Source organism: Alosa pseudoharengus, unplaced genomic scaffold (assembly GCF_046254945.1).
Source record: "Alosa pseudoharengus isolate Yale_2024_CS ecotype anadromous, Long Island Sound unplaced genomic scaffold, YU_APseudo_1.1 YU_APseudo_1.1_scf_4, whole genome shotgun sequence".
Classification (NCBI taxonomy): Eukaryota; Metazoa; Chordata; class Actinopteri; order Clupeiformes; family Clupeidae; genus Alosa; species Alosa pseudoharengus.
This window is the reverse complement of record NW_027468774.1, coordinates 12,223,051-12,247,846: the sequence shown is the minus strand read 5'-3', so window position 1 is coordinate 12,247,846 and position 24,796 is coordinate 12,223,051. Positions and strand designations below refer to the sequence as shown.

Here is a 24,796-nt window from a genome sequence, read left to right as displayed (position 1 = left end):
TACAATTTTGAGGGATCTGTACTTTACTCAAGTATCATTTTTGGGGAGTACTCATGACTTTACTCAAGTACATTTGAGAGGCAAATATTGTACTCTTTACTCCACTACATTTCTATCCATAACTGTGAGTACCAGTTACCTCTTCTAAAAAAAGGAAAAAAGAAAAATCTCAGAAACCCTCAATTTGTTGTTTCCCTCTCAAACGTGATTGGATTGTGCAGGCGCCACTGATTGGGACAGCCTATCAGCAATCACCTTCAGCTTTCCGCCAAAGTCAACTCCATGGTCAGATTTAGATAAGAGACGAAACCATGGACGAAACAATGGATGAAGACGCAGCAGGTCCATCCCGGGAATGTGCCAACCTGTGGCCCCACCTCGCCAGACTATTACAACTTTCTGAACAAGTTAATGATAGTTTTCGCTTCAAGTGTTTCAATTACAAAATAGTATTTTGTATTTGAAATACATATTTTAAATACATGTATTAGAAATACTGCCCATCCCTGGCAACATGGTAAAAAGATGAAAATGACTTGATTTTACTTTCAATTCCTTTTACATTCTCCAAGGTACTAACATTAACATTTTTCATAACTCCATGTAGGACGTTTCTGTACATAAATGTAAGCACTGTGGCAGTAGTAATGCAATATTTAAAAAATGTAGGCTACTCTTGTACTCTTGATACTCAAGTACTTTTAAAAACAAGTACTTCAGTACTTTTACTTAAGTAGGCATCTGACTGTTGTACTTTTACTTGTACTTGAGTAAAATTGAGCAAAGGGTATCTGTACTTTTACTCAAGTAATAAAGCTGTGTACTCTGTCCGCCTCTGGTAAGAGGGTTAAGGCTGCCAGTCTTATGACATGTCATTATGACCGCCGCGCAGAGAAGCGGCGGTCATATAGGTTTAGTCAGATTTTTTTTTTTTCTTTTCTTTTTTTTCCCGCATGTCCAAATTTCCGTCAAGGATTCCCGGGACACTGAAAGACCGGGGTAGACGAAACTTGGTGGGCATGTAACCCCATATGGATAGCATGGAACCATTGTTTTTCGTTTTGATCTGTAGCCCCCCCGCTAGACTGCACCCCCCGAAAGGAGGGTAGGGCAGACACAGTTTTCTGTGAATATCTCGAGAACCGTAAGGTTTAGGTGGACCATTTTTTTTTGTATGTTGATCTCAAGGGGCCATGTCAACCCATTCCATAACCACTCATTTCATGTATAGCGCCACCTAGTTAAACACAAAAAAGTAAAAATTAGGTGTTGTAATCGCAGGTATCTGTGACCTAACATAGTCAAAACTGCACAAAATTGGAAGTGTAGGATCGATCATTATGACACCCTCTGAATGCACGCCAAGTTTCGTGGAATTCCGTTCATGGGGGGCCACACAATAAATTAATTTATGTTACTATACACCAACTGGCCTGTAGGTGGCCGGAGACAGTTTTCTGTAAATATCTCGAGAACCGTAGGGCCTAGGAGGTCCACCTTTTTTATGTATGTTGGTTTGAAGGGGGCATGTCAACCCATCCCATTACCACTTATTTCATCTATAGCGCCACCTAGTTAAAAATTAAAAAGCAAAAAATGAGGTGTTTTCATCACAATATCTCTGGCTGACAAGGTCAAAACTGCACGAAATTAAAAGTGTAGGATCATTATGACATCCTCCGAATGCATGCCAAGTTTTGTGTACTTTCGTTCATGGGGGGCCTTACAATAAAATAATTTATGTGTACATTTAGTGATGTACACCAACAAGGATTCCCGGGACACTGAAAGACCGGGGTACACAAAACTTGGTGGGCATGTACCCCCACATGGATAGCATGGAACCGTCATTTTTCGTTTTGATCTGTAGCCCCCCTGCTGGACTGGACCCCCTGAAAGGAGGGTAGGGCAGACACAGTTATCTGTGAATATCTTGAGAACTGTAGGGCCTAGGATGACCATTTTTTTCCGTATGTTTGCCTCCAGGGGTCTTGTTAACCCATTTCTTGTGCACACATGTGCACAAACAGATACACACACACACACACATACATTCACAGTAATCATACGTATGACACATACTCACACAGTAGACATATGTACGCTTGCATGCACAGGCACATACGCAGGCACACACACAAGCACGCACACACACACACACACACACTCACACACCCACACACATAACATAAACATAACACAAATAATCAAGAATTTCTCAGAATTATGAACAGGCAAGATGGAGGTGGGGTTGTATAAAATGAATTTTACATGTGAAATCTATGAACTAATCATGTTTTGGTACTTGTTGTCTAGCAGATAGCAGTGAGAATTGAGTGTGGATAATGCAATTTAGTGAGACAGTTAGAATCATATAGGCCTTTCAGCGTGATTTCTTTTTGTGGAAAAAATGTGCTGGACTGGGCGGCGGTCATATTTTGTACCGATCTGCGGTACATCTAGTTTTCTATATTTTTGATATGTTGCTGAGTGGATCATAAACGGCCCCAGCAATGAAGAAAAGTGATTGATAATGACTGACTGACAACAGCTGGAAATACAACACAGAAATACAGGTTCAAGTGGCATCTTATCTGAACTGAAAGAGGCAAGAAAGTCATTAGATAAGCTCTTGTCTTATAAAGCAGAAGGAGCATTAAGATTCTCCAAACAAAAATACTATGAATCAGGGAATAGAGCTAGCCACCTTCTAGCTTTCCGGCTTCGTAAAGCCCAGGCAGACCGCACTGTTTCAAAGGTTAACCATCCTACTGTAGGGAAAACAGTATCCCACCCTAAAGATGTAGCCAATGCCTTTGCATCATTCTATAAAAACGTATATAATGAGATAAAACCAAGCTCAGCATTAGACGATATTGAGACTTTTCTTGCTAGCCTAGATATCCCCTCATTGTCAGAAGAAACTTCAGAGCAAATGATATCAGCAATCACTGACACGGAAATAAGAGATGCAATTAAAAGACTGAAAAGCAATAAATCACCAGGTGTGGATGGACTATCAGGGGAATTCTACAAATGCTTTGTCGATGATCTTATTCCAATACTAACAAAGGTGTTCAGATACTCTCTATCTGAAGACAACCCCCCCCGAAACATGGTCACAGGCAATAATATCAGTGATTCATAAAGAAGGAAAGGATCCAACACAATGTGAGGGATATAGGCCAATTAGTTTGATTTGTAATGATCAGAAATTACTGACCAGTATTTTAACGCATAGAATTCAAAAGCACATTACAGAGCTAATTAATGTGGACCAAACAGGGTTTATACCCAAAAGACAGGGAGCGAATAACATCAGAAGAACACTAAATATACCTGTGCTAAAAAACAAAAAAAGACTTCTTTGTTAATTAGTTTTGACGCTCGAAATGCTTTTGATACTGTAAATTTAAATGTTCTATACAAAACTTTGTCTGTGATGGGATTCCACTCACAATTTTTAGACTGGATAAGAGTAATTTATAAAAATCCTAAGGCACGAGTGAGGGTCAATGGTTGCTGCTCAGAGTTTTTTGGCATACAGAGAGGGGTGAGGCAAGGTAATTGCTTTTGCCTCTGCTTTTTGCTATAAATATTGAACCACTGGCAGCATCTATACGTCAAAATGTAGATATAAAAGGCATTAGTGACATGAATAAGAAAGAGCATAAGATGTCACTCTATGCAGACGATCTATTGACCTATATTAGCGACCCAATCACTTCCATTCCTTCTCTAATGGATACATTAAAAAAATATGGACAACTCTCTGGATATCAGGTAAATCAGTCAAAATCAGAGGCGATGATGTTAAATGGAAGCTGGCCAACGCAATTATCAGGTAAACTTAACTGCCGTTGGTCCCAAAGCTTTAGATACTTGGGTATTATATTAACAACAGATGTAACTAATCTGTTTAAACTTAACTATGGCAAACTGATGAGCCAAATAAAAGACGATCTTTCAAGATGGGAAATCATACCACTCTCTCTTATAGGGCGAATAGAGACAATACGAATGAACATTTTACCCAGACTACTCTTTCTTTTTCAGTCACTACCAATATACGTCTCCACTTCCACCTTCAACACAATAGATAAATGGTTATCAAGGTTTATATGGCAAAGTAAACCACCCAGACTCAAATTTAAGAGGCTATTATGTTCAAAAGCTGATGGAGGGCTTAATCTCCCGAACCTAAGAAAGTACTAATGGGCAGCCCAGATTAGGTCCATGGCTGCTTGGCTGTCAAGAGACATGGACACAATATGGGTAGACATGGAGCAAGGTGACTGTCCTAATACCCCACTAGATTCAGTCCCACTCCTAAGTCAGAATCAATGGGGGAAAGGGAAGATAGATAATATATGGATTAAAAAAACTCTTAGAATATGGTCTACTGTGAGGAAAAAATTACATCTTCCTACGACCATATCCAGGGCTGTAAGGATTGCAAGCAATGTGGACTTTGTGCCAGCAGGTCTTGATGGGTGCTTTAAAAGATGGGAGAAGGCAGGTTTAGTTCTTTTGGATCAGCTGTTTAAGGGACACACTGTAAGATAATTTGAAGATCTAAGACACAAATTTGAACTGCCGCAACAGGATTTCTTTAGATATTTACAAATACGACATTACTTACATAAACATGAAGAATGGGAAAGCCTTTGTAACCCAACATCTAAATTAGAACACTTCTTTATTGCTACTATTGAAGGCACAATAAAAACCAAGTTCATATCACGTATCTATAGTATATTGCAAGAAGATTTGAAAGATAATAGTATGGATATCAAAGAAAAATGGGAATTAAAAATGAATGTCATAATTTCTGATGAACAATGGGTAAATACTTGCGAACGTGGACATAAATCAACCAGTAGCCCCAACTGGAGAGAGTTTGGATGGAAGATGAGAATGAGGTACTTCAGGACCCCACAAATAACATCAAAATGGAGCAATGCCTCAGGGCAATGTTGGAGGGGATGCGGTATGGTGGGGGACCATACACATATTTTTTGGGATTGCCCGATTCTCTCAGGTTACTGGCAAAATGTACAAAAAGAAATTAAGAAATGCTTACTAATAGACTTGCCTCTAGAACCATCATATTTTGTACTAGGGGTACTACCAGATGATCTTGAAGAAAATGATGATACAGATCTATTACGAACACTTCTCCTGATTGCTAATAAGGTTATTACAGCCTCGTGGTTGCAGCCACAGCCTCCAACAATTGCACAATGGAAAGATCGAATCCAAGAGGTTTATAACATAGAGAATCTGACCGCATTCTTACATTTAAAAACAGAGGCTTTTATTTGGAAATGGACAAGAATTGTCCTACATTTTCATTTAATATAGTAATGACCACCATTTCTATCCCTTTTGCTTTTATATGCTGTACAGTTATTTTATTGTATTTCATTCTTTTTTGTTTTCTTATATAGAACTAACCTCTTAGAATATTGGTTTGAATTTGTGAATTGGTGTGAAATATTGCCATCTGTGGAGTCTTTGTATGTTGTGAGTTGACTCAACTACTGCTGAAACTGACTGGAAATCAATCATAAGCAAGACCAGCAACCAAGAGACTGAGAATACCTCAAAGACATTTATACCTGTGGATATACTTGCTGTGTTTTGACCTGTGCTGTGGATTTAATGTAATGTATGACTGCAATTTATGAATGAAAATAAAAAGAAGTTCCAAAAAAAAAAAAAGATAATGACTGACTGACTATTACTGTGTTACATGCTTCAAATGTAAAGCACTTTGAGCTGCATTCTGTGTATGAAAGGTGCTATACAAATAAAGCTTATTATTATTATTATTATTATTATTATAACCCTTTATATGCCAGTAAGTATTTGGACTGTGTCAACCTCACAATATATGTTAATTCATTAAAAACTATATAATGCAAAATAAGCGATTGCATAAATATTCACCCACCTTAAAATAGCTGACCTAAATCAACAGCGGTCAAGCCAATTGGTGCTAATAGTATCACAATTAGTAAAATGGAGATCGCCTGGGTGCAGTGAATGTGTATAGTAATATAAAGACACCTGTATCTGTCCCTCATTAATTTGTATTTCTGGCTATAATTCCACCATGAAGACAAAATAACACTCCAAACAACTCAAAGAAAAGGTAATTGACAAGCATAAGTAAGGGGATGGATACAAATAAAATTTTGATTTACTGAATATCCCCTGGAGCTCAGTGAAATCCATCATTAAGGAATGTAAGTATGGTAAATGTGCAAATCTGCCTCGAGCAGGCCATCACCACAAACTGAGTGACCATTCAAGCAGAGTAAGGCACCTACAGTATGACAATTCCAGTCAAAGCTCTATGGCAAAGCTCTTATTAAATCTTGACTAAAGTTCACCCAAAGACATGTGGGAGACTCCAAGGTCAAATGGGAGAAGGTCCTTTGGTCTGATGAGACCAAAAGTGAGCTTTTTGGCCATCAGAGTAGATGCTATATTTGGCGGACACCAAACACTGCACATCACCAAAAACGCACCATCCCTAATTTTAAGCATGGCGGTGGTAGCATCATGCTGTGGGGATACTTCTCGACCCTGGAAGGCTTGTAAAGGTAAAAGTAAAATGAATTCAGCACAATATATGGAAATCCTGGAGGACAATCTGATTCAGTCTGCAAGAGAACTATGAGTTGGGAGAATTTTTGAGCAGAAGCCTACAGCGAAAAACTACACAGAAATGGTTTAAAGACAACAAGGTGAATATTCTGGAGTGACTGAGTCAAGCCCAGACCTCAATCCTATAGAAAATCTGTGGCTGGACTTAAAAAGGGCTGTTCACACCAGATCCCCTTTTAACATGGCAGAGCTCGAACAGTTTTGCAAAGAAAAATGGAATACAATTGCAGTATCCAGATGTGCAAGCCTAATTGAGACCTATCCACACAGACTCCATGTTTTAATTGCAGCCAAAGGTGCATCTACTCAATGCTGACTTGAAGGGGGTGAATATTTATGCAATCACTTATTTTGCATTATATATTTTTTAATTAATAACATTATTTTGTAGAAATCTGACATTAAAGAGAGGATTTTTGTAAAATGTTGTAAAAAAGGCCAAATTAAATCGATCAAGAGTCCATTTATAAAAGCAAAAAAGTAAAAAAAAGGATGAATACTTTTTATAGGCACTGTGTGTATATGGAAAAATGCAAAGCTGGGTTCAGATGTCAAAGTCAATTGAAAAGCTGTAAGTTTGGGTTAATGCCATTCAGTGCTGAATAATTCTGAAGTCATTGCCTACCTTGTGCTGCTGACAGTTCACCTGTTTATGAAAAAGAGCATGTCATGTTGCACCAGTAGAATGGCACAAAGCTGTGTAATCTAATGGTACATCTGGTGTGTGTATGTGGGAATCTGCCTGAACCAGGTTCAGGAGGCCTTACCCATCATCAGCACCACTGCGGATAACACACACACACGGATGGCAAAGCCCATGGTGACTGCTGCACCTGGTCTCTCTCACAAGCAGGACAGGGTCCACTCCTCTCAGCTGCTGATATCTACACAGCAACATCACATCCACAAAACTATTCTTAAAGCAGCCAGTCACTACCTTAGGCCCTAACAAATACCGACTTTTTTTGGAGGCCCGAATGTGGAACTGTTTAAGCAGTTATATCCACATGATAAAATACACATTAATTATATGGGTTACTCACGTAAGGCTATATTGCTATAATTGTTTATATGTCAATAATTTTGTCATTAATTATTGAATATTTTAGGCAGTTGACATAATTGCACATACAACTAAAGAGTTTATTATAATAATGAGCATTGATTATGTCTGTATTTCTGCTCTTTTATGTGTCTACTGCCTGTTAAAACCACTGGTTTTAAATACTCAAAGCCTACTTGCAAAGCTATTTTTTCTCCCTATAGAGATTGCTAAGACACGTGACCAAGATTATAGGTACGTTTGGCCGTTTAAATTGGTTTACATCAGGGCTCGAATTATCTTTTTTCCTTTAAGGGGGTCTCTCTATCTCATAAAAAGTTGGCACATCCCGCGCATAGCCTAACAAGGCGATACAATGAAAAGTGGCGCTTTTGCGCAGTAGGCCTACAGTATATGCGCATGGTAGACCTAGGCTTTACCTTGACACACGCACACAACAGACATAGGCTAGATTTTTCATAGAAATTGATTACTTGTAGCCTAATTAATTTCAACATATTAGGCTATTGATTGTAATAGTCCATATCTCATTTCAATTTCACAATACAAAGAAATAGACTAAACGATTTAGTCTGTGCCATTCTCAATTTCACAACGTAACTCATTTAAACCAGACCACCGTCTCAGATAGGCTATCCTCAGTGTCAAACACAATAATGCATGTAGTGTACTTATACACAGGGGAAAAAGCACTAACTGGCAGAAATGAATAAAGCCAGCCAAACTATGTTCTAGGCTAGTATTAGGCTAATGTGTTGAACCGTGGAAAATTAATAGACGAACAATTTTGGAGTTTGCACTGAGATATTGTCGGGTAGCCATTGAATATTCCGACATCAGCGTAGTAGTTCTACGTCCCGTAGTAGCCTATATGTAAGGGGATAACGGCCGCCGAGGTGTCCAGTTATACGGAATTAATGGACGAGGGCGAGTGGCAAAAAACTCCCCGACGCGCAGTGCCTCCGCCCGAGTCCATTAATTCCTTATAACTGGACACACCTCGAAGGCCGTTATCCCGCTTATCACCCGGTTGCCACTGTAAAGCAAAGGAAACACGCGGTTTCGTTTAAAAAGAAGCTCAAGTTCAGCTTGTTGTACAACTTCCGATAGCATGGACAGTTGTTTACAGTTGATTCCATTGTTGCGAAGCCTGCAACCGTAGTCCATATGGTTGTTATAGTTACCATTCATAAGCATTGATATGGAACAGTGTCCTGTTATTCAGAATTAAAGGCCACCCCGCCAGCCAATCAGAAAAGAGTATTTCTTCTCTCCGGGTGATAATTTAATTTAACGTCTTTAACGGTAAGAGATCGCACAGGGATGGATAATAAGCGGTTGTTTAAGATTAAATTACAATGTTAGACACCTTCAGATATGAGAGACCCCCTCAGGTTTTTGACTTTGTTGCTTTCATGGGAGCCAGTCCTCACTCTATGGGAGCTCGGCTCCCTCTGGGTCCCATGTAATTCGAGCCCTGGTTTACATGGTCATGGATCGCCGCGGATCCCCAAAATGCTTTGCGTTCACCAATGGGAAAATGCCATGATGACGACACATTCTCAATCTCTATAGCATTAGCATTGAATAAAAAAAAACTCCATCTAAATGGTAAGATATTATCAACAACAATTTCACCTCTGTAAATATAACATATGATTAAAAATCATCAATTATATCAAAAACATATACTCAAATACATACATCTTACCAGTATTCTGGTTGAGGTTGTGCAGAATAATGTGATTACAATGCTCTTGTTCTTCACTCCTGAGTTTCCACTGGATTAATGAGCTCTGCTCGTGTCGATCTCATTTATATATGGCTTGGTGCTGATAATAGGCTGCTGTTGTGCTATTGTGATTGTGCTATTGCGCAATCTCCAAACCAGTTTCGCTGATTTTCAAGAAAAGCACACTCTAAAAAATGCTGGGTTGAAAACAACCCAAACTGGGTTGTTTTCAACCCAGCCGCTGAGTAAAATGTGGTCCAACACAGCATTGGGTTATCTTAACCAAGCAAATTGGGTTACTAAATTTAACCCAACAACTGGGTTGACATTTAACCTATATGTTGGGTTATGTTGACACAACTGTTTAGTTAAAGTTACATAACGTTTGGGTTAAGTAACCAAATCCCCCCAAAACTACTGGTTGATTTTTAAAATACTCTGCTTGTACAAACTTGTAATAACTCAAAGTTTGTATTTACTTACTTGAAAGTCACACCTTCTGTTAACAGCTTTAGGCCTGATATAGACAGTCTATATTAAATGTCCATCAAAAGCCATGCAATGAAATAAAAAAGTTAAACATAATTATTTATTTGATAGTTTTCTTTATTTTTGAATAGATAGCCTAGTATAAAATGCATGTGATACTTCCATGAAGGCAGGCAGATTCCAAAGTCCGTTTTGGGGGTCAGTCCTGTCAATCAAAGAAAAAAAGAGTGCATTTTAATCACGGTTAGCCTACAAAACTTTATATCAAGACGTGCATGAACCATTACCAGTGCATGATGTTGACAGACATAAAAATCCACCAGGAGACAAATTATTAGTGCAACACACTCGGAAACCATGACCACCTCATATTATGGAGTTGTAATACCGGTAATACAAAACGTGCGTTTAAATGTCAGATGAGCTTGATAACACTAGCAGGTAACATTACCATTAACGTTAGCCTAACATTAGGCTGACAGTCAGCAGTGCTAACGTTAGCTAGCTATGTTAACACATTCTTAGTGAATCCAAGTTAATGTTACCACCAAGAACCACCCAGTAAGTTACATGGCTATCATATGAGGCTACCCTGAATGATTTAATAAGATGTTGTTTGGCATGATTATTATCGTAAGTTACGTGTGTTGTGAAGAGACTACTTCGACTGTTAGCTAGTTCTAGTTGACAAACGTTAGCCACGAAGCATATTTAATTAGCATGAAGTTTCCAAGTCTGCTAACGTTACCTACCAGCTGCTGGTATGCTAATTGTAGTTCGTTGTAAAAGTTTGTTTTGTTTCTGTTCAGCAGTTCCTACCCAGTGAATACAGAAATATGTTTTATGAGTCTGTCTTTGTGTAGATTTAACATTAACAGTAGCTAATATTAGCTGGAATGAATGACACCTGCTAACCTGCTTGAAGCTGAACGAAATGGCAGGCAGAATATTCCTTGATATCACGAAGGGTATGTCTCTGGGTGGACTTTTAAAATCCGTCTGGATAAAAATAAATAAATAAAAGCATATACATACCTTCCGAAATCACCTGATTTCCATTCCATGTTGACAGCTGCTGGACTGGACGGTTGAAAGAATATGCCTGCCTGCCGATTTTTTTTCTCTCAACCTTCAAATAACTATGCAGCTGTGTTGAAGTCACCCTGGTGCTGGGTAGTGTACTCCACGTCAGGTGGGGGACAGGGGGGAGCACAGCCCTAAACTATCAACCCAGCAGTGATAAACTATCAACCCAGCAAGCTGGGTTACAGAAATGACCCAATATGAGTAAAAACAACCAAACAAAACGACCCAACAGCCTCAACCCAGCGTTTGGGTTGAAAAAATAACCCAGCATTTTTTAGAGTGCATTGTTAGTGTATTATAGGCTTCCCGTAATCTTGTCTCAAATATTTACTTCTCTTCCTGGATGCCTTGATTGGTGTCAAGAATTGAGAGTGAACTAGGTATGCCCTGGAAGCAGTGAAGTGAGAATAAATATTAACCATTTCTGCTTTTAATGTTTCATGTAGAAAAGATTCAAGACAAGTTTGTAACTGTGCTGAACAGTTCAGTTAATTGCAATACAATTGAGTTGCATGATCTAGGGCCAGTGGCGGTGAGCATTGCCTTGCAGGGTTTATCAGCAACAGAAATCTGTTCATGAGGAGTGACATGAGGGGATGATGGCCTCACTGATGCAAGCACAAGCCACAACTTTGCATGCAGAGGAAGACTATTGCAAGTAGTCCTTATAGGACATCAAGGATCACTGAAACCCTTCTGTCTGGTCTACTAAAGTCCTTTAAAAGGGGACCAGTAACGTCTACCGTCTGCCATTGACTGCAGGTACAGAGAACTGAGAAACAATTGTAGGGATTTAATTAAATACCTCTATGAGGCGTCTCCTCCAACGGATGGTTTAATCTGTATAGACAGAGTAGTCAAAATTCATTCCACTCTCACAATTCTGTTGTCTGAGATTTTCCACTCTGCAGATGTAGAAAAGTCATCATTTTGTTTGAATATTTTTTTTCCCCTTTTTTCCCCCAAATCCCTCCATTATGTCAATCCCTGAATGGTTCCATTAATGATCCTGCTATTGTTTCTGGTGGGGCATCAATTAGTGTAACACACCTGCAGACTTTCTCATGGTTTGGAAGTCTGGTAAGGGGTAAGCTGATTTTATGAATCCTGCCAGGATGAAATACATTAACACTGTATATTTGTTATTTGTTATCAAGATATGATGATTATTTCTTTGATGTAAGAATGTTCTGTCATATCCATTGTTTGTTCCCCTACTCACATGCTGGTTTAAACACCTGCACAGCTTTACCCTTGTTGTAGAGTTGTATTCTTTCAAATGCGTAAAAGTAATAAAGTGAGACTATGCAGCTTTTCCCCTGATTTCAGCACTAATTTGCAACTTCCCGACTCCCTTAAGTCTGCCACCTTCGACCTGATGGAATAGACAGGTTTTGGGAGTCTATGATTGATACAGATTCCACGTTTTTGCAACCCTTCTGTCTGGTCTACAAACATTCTGGTCTACAGACAGCCTCCTCTACTGCTGGGAAAGCTTGGCATAGAGGCAGTGATGATGCAGATGTGTTGCAGTCCAATGGAAACAGCAGACAAAAAGCAGATGAATGTCTATCTGCAGATATATGTTGCAGTCCAATGGGATCAGCAGACAACAAGAACATGCAGTGATGATGCAGAGGCACAGTAGCTCATTTGAAAGATCCTCATAGTGCTCTGCTCTATGCGATGATCTCCCTCACAACCCTTCCCTCTCCTGTACTGCTGGGAAAGCTTGGCATTGTGGCAGCGATGATGAAACAGATGTGTGGCAGTCCAATGGGATCAGCAGACAAAAAGCAGATGCATGTCAATCCGCAGATAGCCTACTGTATGCTGCAGTCCGGTCTGAATGGTCAGTCAGCTTTTCAGTGATGATGCAAAGGCCCATGGGAGATGGCATCAAAGCAGTGATGATAGCAATAGCAGGTGCAGCTATGTAGTGGGACCGGGCTGTATTGTAAGGGAGATTAATGATAAATGTGCATGGTAGTGCTAATAGATGTGCATGAGAATGTAGAAATGTTAATCTGTTTGGAGAGATATGGCATTTATTAAAAACCTATCGAGTGAGAAGTTCTTGGAAACGATGTCATCTAGATAGACAGAGTAGTCAAACATCATTCCACTCTCAGATTTCTGTTGTCTAGGATTTTCCATTCTGCAGACATTGACACTTGTGACTATGTCAAGCAACCAACCAACTGAAATGACAGGTACTCTGCAAATCTCAAAACACAGTATGAACAAGCAAATTATACTGTTCCACTCTTACATTTCTGTTGTCTGGAATGGACCAAACATAATCACTACCACACACACAACTGCAAAACTGATCACTTTACAACACAAGCATACCCTTTTAAATTCAGACCCACAGTATCATCTTACAAACACACACACACACACACACAGACTAATTAAGGTGTTACAACAATGGAATGGTGTTAAAACTCCCTTTTAAAGTCCATTTTGACACCTATGGACACCAGAGGCTCTAAACTTGTTTGTCCACTCACATCATGTTGGTTTAAACACCTGCAGAACTTCATCACAGTTCACAGTAGTTTTGTCATTCTTTCATATGCATAAAAGAAAGAAGGTGTGATGCAGCTTTTACCCTGATTTACATCATTTGCAACTGCCTGACTCACGCACAATGTCTGCCAACTTTGACAAGACGGAATAGACCTCTGAAATTCACCTACAAGATAGCTGCCATCTTTGCTCATATAAGAAGATCCGGGTTCTTGTGATTTTTTCTATGGGAAAATAACGGCAATTAAAACAGGAAAGAGGGAATACAAAACAAAGACTGAGAATCAGTTCAGTGGGAATGATTCACACAGTGTATGGCAGGGCTTTCTGACTTTGACTATCTGACTTTAAAGCAACACCAAAGAGTTTTTTGTACCTTAAAATAATGTTTCCAAAATCGTTTCAGTGGTTCATCAACTTGTAACAGGGTGAACGGCACTTCTGCATTCGCTTCGCAGCCCTCTATCGGCTATAACCGCACTATGCAAGTTTGCCAGATCGGGTAGTGGTTCTGTAGTTCGATGGAATGAGACATAAGAAACTACAAATTTGACTTTGAATTATTACAAATTTGACTTGCGTTTGATGTCGCAATACATCGTCCTTTCATAAATCATACAACCTATTCTACCTTGTCTGTGGACATTGCTTTTTGCAAAGCCGGTGCTGGATAAACAAATAACGTGCGTGCGACAGAGGGAAAGTTCTTTGGTGTTGCTTTAAGGCGAGACCTAGTGGAGTAGCTATCTCAGCCTTATCCTCTTTGCCAGATAAGCTAAATCAGTTCTATGCCCGGTTGGAAACCACCAAACCATACTCCCAGGAAGAACCCCTGCCAATACCACCATGTCCAGTGCTTTGGCTATCACTGAGGATGGGAACCCTGACCTGGTGATCAGAACATGTGCAGCAGAGGTGGAAGGCGTGTTCACAGACATATTCAACCTCTCCCTCTCTCTCTGCATTCCCTTCTTGTTTTAAAGAAAAGCAAGATAATGTGTCTGAATGACTGGCGCCCTGTTGCCCTGACCCCCATAGTGAGCAAGTGTTTTGAGAGGCATATAAAAAATGATGTGTAGGCCTACTTTAATTCCATCTAGACTGGACGATCATCAGTTTGCCTATCGTGGAAACAGATCCACAGAGGACGATATCCACTGTACTTCACAGCACCCTCGCCAATCTGGAAAAAAAGAACACATCTGCCAGAATGCTCATTGTTGATCTATAGTTTAATACAATAATCCCCACTAAACTGGTCACCGTAACCTTGGCTTCACCCCCGAACTGAACAATTTCATCCAGGCTTTTTAACCATCACTTCTGCTCCTCTGACCCTGAATACAGGAGCCCCTCAGGGCTGTGTCCTAAGCTTCCTCCTTTATTCCCTGTACACATATGAATGTGTTGCTACACATGAGTCAAATTTGGTGATCAAGTTCACCCATGACACAACTGTGGTGTTCCTGATCACTGATGGGGATGAGACGGCCTACAGGAGACAGATGGACAACCTATCACTCAATGTGGCCAAAACAAAGGAGTTGGTATTGGACTTCAGAAAGGGGATGCAGAGTTGGCCCCTATTACAATCAAGGGTGCTGCTGTTGAGATGGTAAGCTGTTTTCCGGGGCATTAACTTTACAGAAGACCTCACATGAGACGTACACACAGAGGAAGTCAAAACAACGCCTCTTCCACTGAAGGAGACTCGAGAAATTTGGCTTGGGTCCTAGCATCCTCCGTTGCTTCTACAGAAGCACCATTGAAAGCATACTAACCGGATGCATATATGCCTGGTATAGGAACGGCAATGCTCACATCCGCAGAGCAATTCAAAAGGTCATGAAGACAGCTCAGAAGATCTGTGGCTGTGAGCTCTCTGGTTTACAGAACATCTTTGAGGATCGGGGTGTGAAAAAAAGCAGTTAAAATCATTAAAGACCCAAGCCTTTAAATATTAAACATACCTGTATAGGAAAGCTTTTAGTTAACTCATCTTATCCTGTAGACTACTTTTTCAGATTATTCTACATCTGCTGCCATTGGAGGGTGCAGCCAGCCAGAAGCAGATGGGCTTAAGTCAGGTTCTGCTCAAGGTTATAGGTCCTGGCTAGGCTCAAGGTCCTGGAATATGGGAGTTTTTCCTTGCCACAGTTGCTATATGGCGTGCTTGTGGGGGGTAAAGGGTTAAGGCTGCCAGTCTTATGACATGTTATTTTCTATATTTTTGATATGTTGCTGATTGGATCATAAACGGCCACAGCAATGAAGAAAAGTTATTGAGAATGACTGACTGACTATTATTGTGTTACATGCTTCAAATGTAAAGCACTTTGAGCTGCATTCTGTGTATGAAAGGTGCTATACAAATAAAGGTGCTATACAAATTATTATTATTATTATTGTTATTATATTATTATTATGTTATTATTATTATTATAAGCCATCCCAACAATGGTCTTCTCCAGCTGTTGCCTTCTGGTAGACGATACCGCAGCCTCAGAGCCTGGACCAGCAGGCTCAGGGATTCCTTCTTCCACCAGGCAATATGGCTGTTAAACACCTCCTAATATCCCTATTTGTTTTAAGCTGCTGTAGGTCAAGAGGACAAGACCTAAGAATTTTGCTCTTTTTTATCTGAATCTGAATAACATGGGGATTTTTAATAATTGCACCTGTTAAACTCTCGCGGTGGAAAAGAAGTCTAAAATGCAGATGTTTTGCCCAATACACTTTTGTCAAGTGGGTTTTGTGATCTTTGGTGCGTTAACACGGTGAACTTTGCAGTGCAACTTGCAGCAAGTAGTTAGCTTCAGTTAAAACCTTATCTCCTTATATGGGTAAAGATGACAGCTTTGGGTCCTTTTTGTAGGCAAACCTCAGAGGTCTGTAGACTGGTATTGGGAGTCAATGACAGGCCCAGTTTTTGTTTTTTCTGATTTTGAATATGTATATTCATGTCTTTATTTATTACCTCATGTTTTATGTGATTGAGTGCATTTGTGCTGGCTACTTGTTGTGAACCGAATTTTCCCTTGGGGACATCAACGATAATCCAGTCCAATCCTGCACCGCACTGCCCGCTGACCTCGGCTTCTGCACCGTTCCATCCACCAGCTCCTTCCTGGATGGTGTTTGCTGGTCTGGTTGGCTGTGGTGACCACTTCTGCAACTGGCCTGTGCACCTGGTCATGGTGCCAGCGGTAGCTGCCATTTTATTTCTTTATTATTCCAGCACTGTTTTGGCTCTGCTTCCACTCCTAATGATTTTGAGATATCAACACCACTTCAACTCCTCTGTTCACCTTCGCCTAACTAATTAATTATTTTACAGAGTTATGTTTTTTTAAATTTTTTTTGATAATATTGAAACTCTTTTTTTAATTGTTGATATTTGATATTGTTATTATTAATAATATACCAGTATGCTTAACGTAGGCTTTTTAACTTCATTTGAAACTATTCACTAATTTTAACTAATGTAGTGTAGGCCTAGGCCTATACTAGTAAGTGGCTTTAAGACAGAAGTATCTGCCAAATACCATAACCATAATCATAACTAAGTTGCCTGAAGTCACATGGCCAGCTTCACGTTTTGTTTTTCAGCTTTGACATTTTCATGAATGTTGGCGTGACAGGTGACTTGCAGCTTTTCCCGTCACTGACACAGAAACCCACATTCTTTCCCTGAAGTGAGTGATAGCTGTGCCTCCGACCCAGCTTTTTCTCTGGTAGTTCTTCACTGATCTGAGATAATGAGCGAACTACCTTAAGTAGCTAGCGTCTCGGGAGAATAAAAAAAAAGTTTACAAGTTTTTTAACATCTCTCCAGTGTAATGGTGGGCATGTTAAGTTAACTGTAGCATACACAGTAACCCCATGGTAATGCGATGCGAGTGATCATAATAACATATAAAACCTTATATAGTCCTTGATAAATAACCAGGCTATGAACTCATAAACAACAGCATTTTGTCACCGTTTGTCATTCACCGTGCTGTGAATACAGCATTAAGATGCTAGGCTAAAGAGCTTGAGATTCAGAGGATCTGCATGGTTGTGCTCATCCTGTCAGAAAATAGCAATTTGATCAGTGATCATGCATATCAGCGCAAGCTTGGTTTGAAACTGGTTTCTAGGGATGGGGTTTACACGACCTTCACTGGGCTAGTGTCTGCTGTGTTAATATGACCGTGCTGATGCTAACAGCTGCAGCTCCCTCAAATCTATATAGGTTCTCATGCATATTAGGCTAGCTTTTGCCAATGAAAATGAATGCAACATTAAAAAAAAACAGTAGGCTACTGCTCCTAACTGAAGAAACGTTTATGTTACTGTAAGGAAATTATTATTATCATTGTAAAACCATTTGTGTAAGCAGAAATATTGTTGTGCTGAGTTCTAAGAACAGAGAGTTCAAGTTAAATGTTGTGCAGAGTTCTAAGAACAGAGTACAAGTTAAGAGTACACCCAGACAGACAGGAACTGCACCCTGTCTGTGTGTGTGTGGGTGAGAGCAGAGACGGTTGATAAAGCGAGACGATTCACAGAAGGGTTCTTCCTGTTCCCCTATGACGTAGGGTTCACTAGCGCCACGCCTTTTTAGGAGACTAGCGAGAGATTCTTTACACTGTGGCCCTATGGAAGAAATCATTTTTTCTCGGATTATGCCCCAGCCCTTAATTATACAGCTCGAGATTGGGCATTTTAATGCATTTTCTGTAATTCACATGTGTTCCTTACATTCTGACATCGACATGGCGTTTTTCAGATGAACAGTTAATGAGAAAAACGACTTTGTTTGCCACTTGTCTGTCTGTTTCTGTAACCCACTGGCACGCGATCTACTAAGTAGCCGAAGGTTCTCTGGAATAAGTTACCGTTGCTTACCACTTCGATGTTGATCACTCAATCGCGAAAATGGATTGCGTTCAAATAGGCTGTATAGCAGACGGCCATACACATAAACTAGGGCAGTGGTTTCTCAACCTTTTTTCAGTGATGTACCCCCCTGTGAAATATTTTTTCAGCCAAGTAGCCTTCCCCCTAACCAGCGCAAAGCATTTTTGGTTGAGAAAAAAAAGATTTAAAACAGAGCACTGTGCCATCAGTGTCTAATTTATTAAACTTTGGAACTAATAAACACATACAAAATTCAAACATTTGGATAGTAATCCATGACTACATTTACTGCAAATTATTTGTATATTTTAAAATCTCACGTACCCCCATTTGAGAACCACTGTACTATAGTATTGCATATTATTGTTTAACAAGTAGGTCATATCACATAATAATCTGGACAGCCAGGGGTGCGTTTCCCAAAACCATAGTTTGCATTGTAACCAACAAAGTAGCTAACTTAGTTAGCAACTATAGTTATGGGAAACGTGCCCCTGGTTAACAAGTTGCTAACTAGCACACCTAACCAGACGTCTGCTTTCTCAATTAGCCTTACCTCTGATGTTTGATAAAGTAGCGCCAATCGATGTATCCCACAGCGCCGCCACACGGCCATATCTTTAGGCCTACTACCCACGCAAATTACAATGGAAATACACCACTTATTTTTTCATTGACATAAGGCTAAAAATATGATGAACACTGGCATTTCTCTTTCAGATACCATATTATTGAACTAGTAGAAGAAAGAGGTAGCTTGTTAATATAAGGAGTGCCGACTTGTCCATCCGATCCAAACAAGTAAACCTGAGGAAAGGAGGGTATAAAGTGTGTGAGGCTAACTTTGAATGGTATGGTTTTATTTGAAATTCACATTTTCAACAAATCCCACAATTTAACACCTGCATACATAGCCACATTCTGCAGTCTACCCACAAGGAAAAGAATAGCACAACTGCCCTAAACCCCCTCCATCAACTGCCAGTAGATGTGTCCTGCATTGAGTGGTAGTTAAGCATTTACAAAACTAAATACTGTTATTGTCTTTGAATTAACTAACATCCTGAATGGAGTGTAGGAAAGCAGGATCTCTTCGTTTGGTTGGATGAAGGTTGAAGTCATATGGCCAGCATTTACAGAACCTAAAACAGAGACAACACCACGCAAAGTAAAAAAAAAAAAAAAAACATCATGAATTACAATTATGTTCTTATGTTCTTGAAATTAAGTTACTACACCTGCACATTGCTTTGCTTAATATGATCCTTCATACTATAAATGCTGTGATAACACAATAGGACTGAAGACTATGATACAGCTGGAGAGGCTGCCAAGTTAGGCAAATACTACGACTGACTTCTTTGAGGCCATGAACAGGCTTTTTGATGTCTTAAATTCACGGTATAAATGTCCATTCAAATCCCCTACTCCAGTTTTAGCATCAGTCAAATTGTGATTACAGCACTTGATTACAAACACAAACACTTACTTCTCAGGCGCATCTCTGACCCCAATCCATGGCGTCGTCCTATAGGACCACAAAGCAGACATCAGATCCACCATCTTACGGAGAGCCTTCAGTGGATTGAGTCTTGGACCTTCAGGTTGCTAGAGAACAATACATATAGTGCAGCAATCATTCTCAGTGTGTTAACTAATGTTGAATAATAGATCTTTTTTTCCATACAGAGGGAAGTTTAAATCTAGTTACAGAGTTTCATAGTGACAGGCTGTTGGTCGAAACATGTTGGCCAATGCAGCCAAAAAGGCTTTTCCTTTGGAGTGCCTTTTGTAGAATTAGTTTCAACTTTATTTTGGTAGTGTTTCATGAAGTCTTCAGGTCTGATTGTTAGTAGCCTATATGAAATTATATTTGATATGTTTAACTTTGAAAGTCTGTAACTTGTATAGGGCAATTCCACGCAAAACTGTCACATCCATAATGCCAACTAAATACCATGGCATTGTGTTGGTGTTATGGATGTTACAGTTTTGCGTGGAATTGCCCTATACATTTGAATGGCCACAAGAGCGGACAGTTACAGAACACAGTACATAGCATTGACTTATCCTCTGAATAACACAGGTTCAAGTTCATTCCTCCCTGTCATCGCGGGTTCATCCTCACCATCCATAGCGTCCTGCTCGTCCAACAACTGGGGAGAGAATTAGCAAACATGACGTTCATTTTAGTGCTGCTTGATAAGGGTGTGCAAGACCATCCGAGAAAAACTACTCACAACTGATGTAACGTTATTCAACACAATCGTTGAGCGCCACCCTGACTACACATTTGCCATCAGAGACAAACTTAATACAAAAATATGTAATGTGCAGGATCGGGGCAGAGATCAGTAGAGAAAATCGTCGCGTCATCAAGGACAGACAGAGAATATGGCGTAAAACTAAATGTTTCACTAGCTGCTACGCTAGGCGGATAATAAAATTCAGTGCACCAACAACTGTGTACATACGGTAGCTACTCATTTTTTACTAGCAACTAAACACATTTCAAAACTGCTAAATCAATGTCGCTTGCAGTAGATCTGATCCACAAGCTATAGTGATGCCGATTTAGGTAGAGCAAATATCAGGTTCGTAAATTATCTTTGTAGCCTAACTACCAAATTAATCTGGTAGCTAGTGCCTCAGCTAGCTCTGCTATCGGTATCAGATGGTTAGCTAGCTAACGTCAACTAACGTTACTCCTCAATGAGCTAATAATAATAATGTTATTACCTAAACTCCGCAGACATTTTACTACATAGATAACTCGTTACACTGACACAGACTAATCACAAATACCTTGCCACATTTCAAACTGCCACTTACCTGGAAATCAGACCGCATCTTGCCACGACGATGTACCAAATTCAGTCACCCAGGCCAGCTCCAGTTGGTCACAGCAAGAGAGAGGCGCGAAAATGAAAAATATTTGACGTTTTCATCAACGAGGTAGCGTCAGCGCATTCTGACCACGCCTTTTTAGGAGGCAGGAACTGTGTACAATTCCATTCCATTGTAGAAGCCTGTGCTGCTTTATCTTTGTATATTAAGGATCTTTGGTGAGAGTATGTCACAATGAAGTCGGTATGTCTTGCTTCCTATTTTCTGTGTGCATCTGTACAATAGACACAGCTTTTGGGCTGCATAGTCAGAGACTGATGGTGTGAGGAATTATTCCTTACATTAGCAGGCTCTCCTCTTGGTACCAGAGTTTGTGGGCAAAGCCATACTACGTGTTGTGGTTCTTGTATCTATATTTTGGGGTTAAATTCCCTGACAGTTACCAACAATGTTAACAACAAACTTCACTGCTGCAAACAAAGTTGGCTATATGCTTCGCCATATAACGAACCAGCTAGCCTTGTGATAACATCTTTACCTTTTGTTTAGTCCACTGAACGTTATCCACATTTCAAACGAACACAGTTATGGAGGAATTGTTTTGGGGAAGCAGTTGCACTATATCCCACTTTTGCTGCCTTTAAGCCACTTAAATCCATAGCCTAGATGAGCATGGCCTACAAATTGACGTGATGGTGAAGTTAAATGCCCAAGAAACGTCACGTCATAAAAGTTGTAGGCCTACTAAACGCAAAAACTTAATGACAGCTTGTTCGTGGTGTGCTGCCTAATTAAAATGGGTTTGGCCAGAGGCGCACCTTGTCAACAGGCAAACCAAGCAACTGCTTGGAGCCCCGAGCCGCTAGGGGGCCCCCGACCTGGTCTCAGCGCGTTTGCCGGTGGGTCAAGCGAGAATTTCGTCCATAGAGATTGAATGATGTATTTTGCGTGCTCCTGCCCTGTTGTTCAAACAGTACGTGCAGGCCCTATGCTATGGCCTTATGAACAGCGGATCTGTGTTCTAAAAAGTTCAAAGAATCAGCACATATTTAGGCAACTGTGCAGTGGCGTAACTAATCAATTTTTTTCAATTTTTTCAATTTTTTTTACTTTATTGTGTTTCATAGCAAATACATACATAAGACTCAGAAGTATCAGCTTAAAAATACATGTACAAGCACATTGTGGAGGCTAAAATCTTTTACATCTTTCACTGCATTTAAATCAGGAGGATATCACATCAACATATCACAAATCCATAATACATATTACACAAGTCGCAAATTCTGTCCCATTAAAAGCATAAATCCCACCCAAACAAATTTCCCATACAATCCATTTCCCACATGACTTTTGTTTTTTCCTTCCCGTACTTCAACAAGTCCCTTGTGACATAGTCCTTAATGCTGTTCAGTGCCATACTTTTTGCCCCACCCAAACTAATCTTTTCTTTTTTAAGGAATAACCTATTCCTAACCACCCACAAAGTACATTTTACACAATTAATAACTGCCCAGAGTCTACAGAATTCTTGATCTTTTTTCTTTATGTGTAATCCAAAAAGTACAGTTTCTCTACATAAAACCATGTTTTTATTTCCAAACCATGGCCTAAACACATTCCACACAAGTTTAGCAAATGTACAGTCCCAAAACACATGATCTATTGTTTCTTCATTACAAAAGCTTTCTCTGATACATTTAGCACTAGCACACAGACCCCATCTGTAGAGGACTGTTCTTGTTGGTAAACAGTTCTGTGCCACCTTCCAAGCTACATCTTTATGTTTGTTAAACAGAAAGGGGGAGGATGTACATTTCCATACTCGTACACACTGGTTTTCTGTCAATGCCCTAATTGTTTCTATTCTCGGGGGGGCATCCTCCAATAATTCATGTATGGCACCGCTACTTAAATCAGAGCCTGCACATATGGTTCCTTTATGCTTCACTAAAAAATCTTTTGCTTCTTGGTAGAGGTATGGCCGAGTATCCGAGGAGGGTAGGGTGAGAGGTCGCCTTTCCCAGTTCTTCCCAGGCATATACCTGCCCACCCAGAATTTGGCAAAGAGAGTCCACAGAGCTTCTCCTCCTTGGTCTGCTATTCCTTTTAAGATGTTACTCAGGAACATTGCTTTAAATTTCTTTGTAATATCCAGCACGTCTCTGCCCCCTAAAGCTTTTGGTTTATACATGATTGTCCTTTTGACTCTCTCTGTTTTTCCCCCCCAGATAAAGCGGAACATCTCCCGGCGGGCCAATGTGATGAAGGGACTGGGGGCAGGAAGTATCATCGCCAGGTATGATAAGGCTGATAGAATTTCCATCTTTGCAATCATAATTTTGCCAAGCATTGTTAGATCACGTGATCTCCATAGGAAGAATTTCTGTTTTATTTTATTTATTCTCGTTCCCCAGTTTTTCCTATCTGTCTCTTCTCCAAAGTAAATCCCAAGAACCTTAATATTTTTATCTTGTTCAGTCAACCCTAAGGGTATTTTGTTTTCTGTCCAATTACTGTACAAGATTTCACTTTTACTTACATTCAACTTAATTCCTGTTGCTTTAGAGAATTGTCCACATGTAGCCAATCCTGTGTGAATAGAAAGGTTATCCACTGCAAAGAAGGTTATATCATCCATATACATAGATAATTTTGCCTGTCTTCCATTCCCTCCAGGGATTGGCATTCCTCTGAAGTTCACATTAGAACGTATTGCATTGGCTAGGGGCTCCATGCATATGACAAATAGTGAAGCTGACAGAGGGCACCCTTGTCTTAGTCCAGACTGCAGCGGGATGGTTGCTGATGGGTGGCCGTTGATCATGGCAATGCTGGAAATGTTGCAGTACATCATTTTAATGGAGGACAAAAACAATGGTCCAAAATTCATCTTTTCTAAAATTGACATTAAAAATTCTCTATCAAGTTTATCAAATGCTTTTTCATGGTCCAGGGTCACAATGCTCACTGGAGTTTGTCTTTCCTTAGAGTAGAGGATAATGTCCCGTGTCAAGGCAAGATTATCTGATATTCCTCTCTTTGGGATTCCGCAGGTCTGTTCAGAGCTGACGACTTTGGCCAACACAGTTTGCAATCTAGAGCACATAACTTTAGCACAGATCTTATAGTCAGTCCCTAAAAGGCTTATTGGTCTCCAATTCTTTATGTCTGATTTTTCTCCTTTTTTAAGGAGGAGTGAGATACATCCGTTTCTCATACTGTCAGTTAATTCTCCCTTCTCCTGAGATTCTTTATATATGTTAAGAAGCTCCTCCGCTAAGATGTCCTTAAAAGCAATGTAAAAATCCCCTGGCAAGCCGTCAAGTCCTGGTGCTTTATTCTTTGATAGGTTATCTATGGCCTTTTTTATTTCATGTAGCGAAAAGGGACTTTCTAAAAGATATTTGTCTTCATTTAACAGGACCTTTTCTATTTGTCCCAGAAAACGCTGCTTCTGTATA

General features: G+C 39.9%; 1 protein-coding gene across 3 annotated transcripts in view; it reads right to left on the bottom strand.

Annotated features, from left to right (window-relative positions):
* Positions 1–9,548, bottom strand: part of LOC143101688 (IgGFc-binding protein-like) — a 48,785-nt gene extending 39,237 nt beyond the window's left edge. The window contains exons 1-3 of one of the 3 annotated variants that reach the window (XM_076264822.1): positions 9,450–9,548; positions 7,443–7,559; positions 7,301–7,321 (exon numbers count right to left, since the gene is read on the bottom strand). In XM_076264822.1, the coding sequence (XP_076120937.1) occupies positions 7,301–7,321; positions 7,443–7,494 (73 nt within the window). In that variant the 5' untranslated portion in view covers positions 7,495–7,559; positions 9,450–9,548. Of the gene's footprint in view, positions 1–7,300; positions 7,322–7,442; positions 7,560–9,442 lie in introns of all 3 variants that reach the window. The other 2 variants (XM_076264823.1, XM_076264824.1) reach the window with 2 other exon arrangements.
* Positions 9,549–24,796: the final 15,248 nt, after the last annotated feature.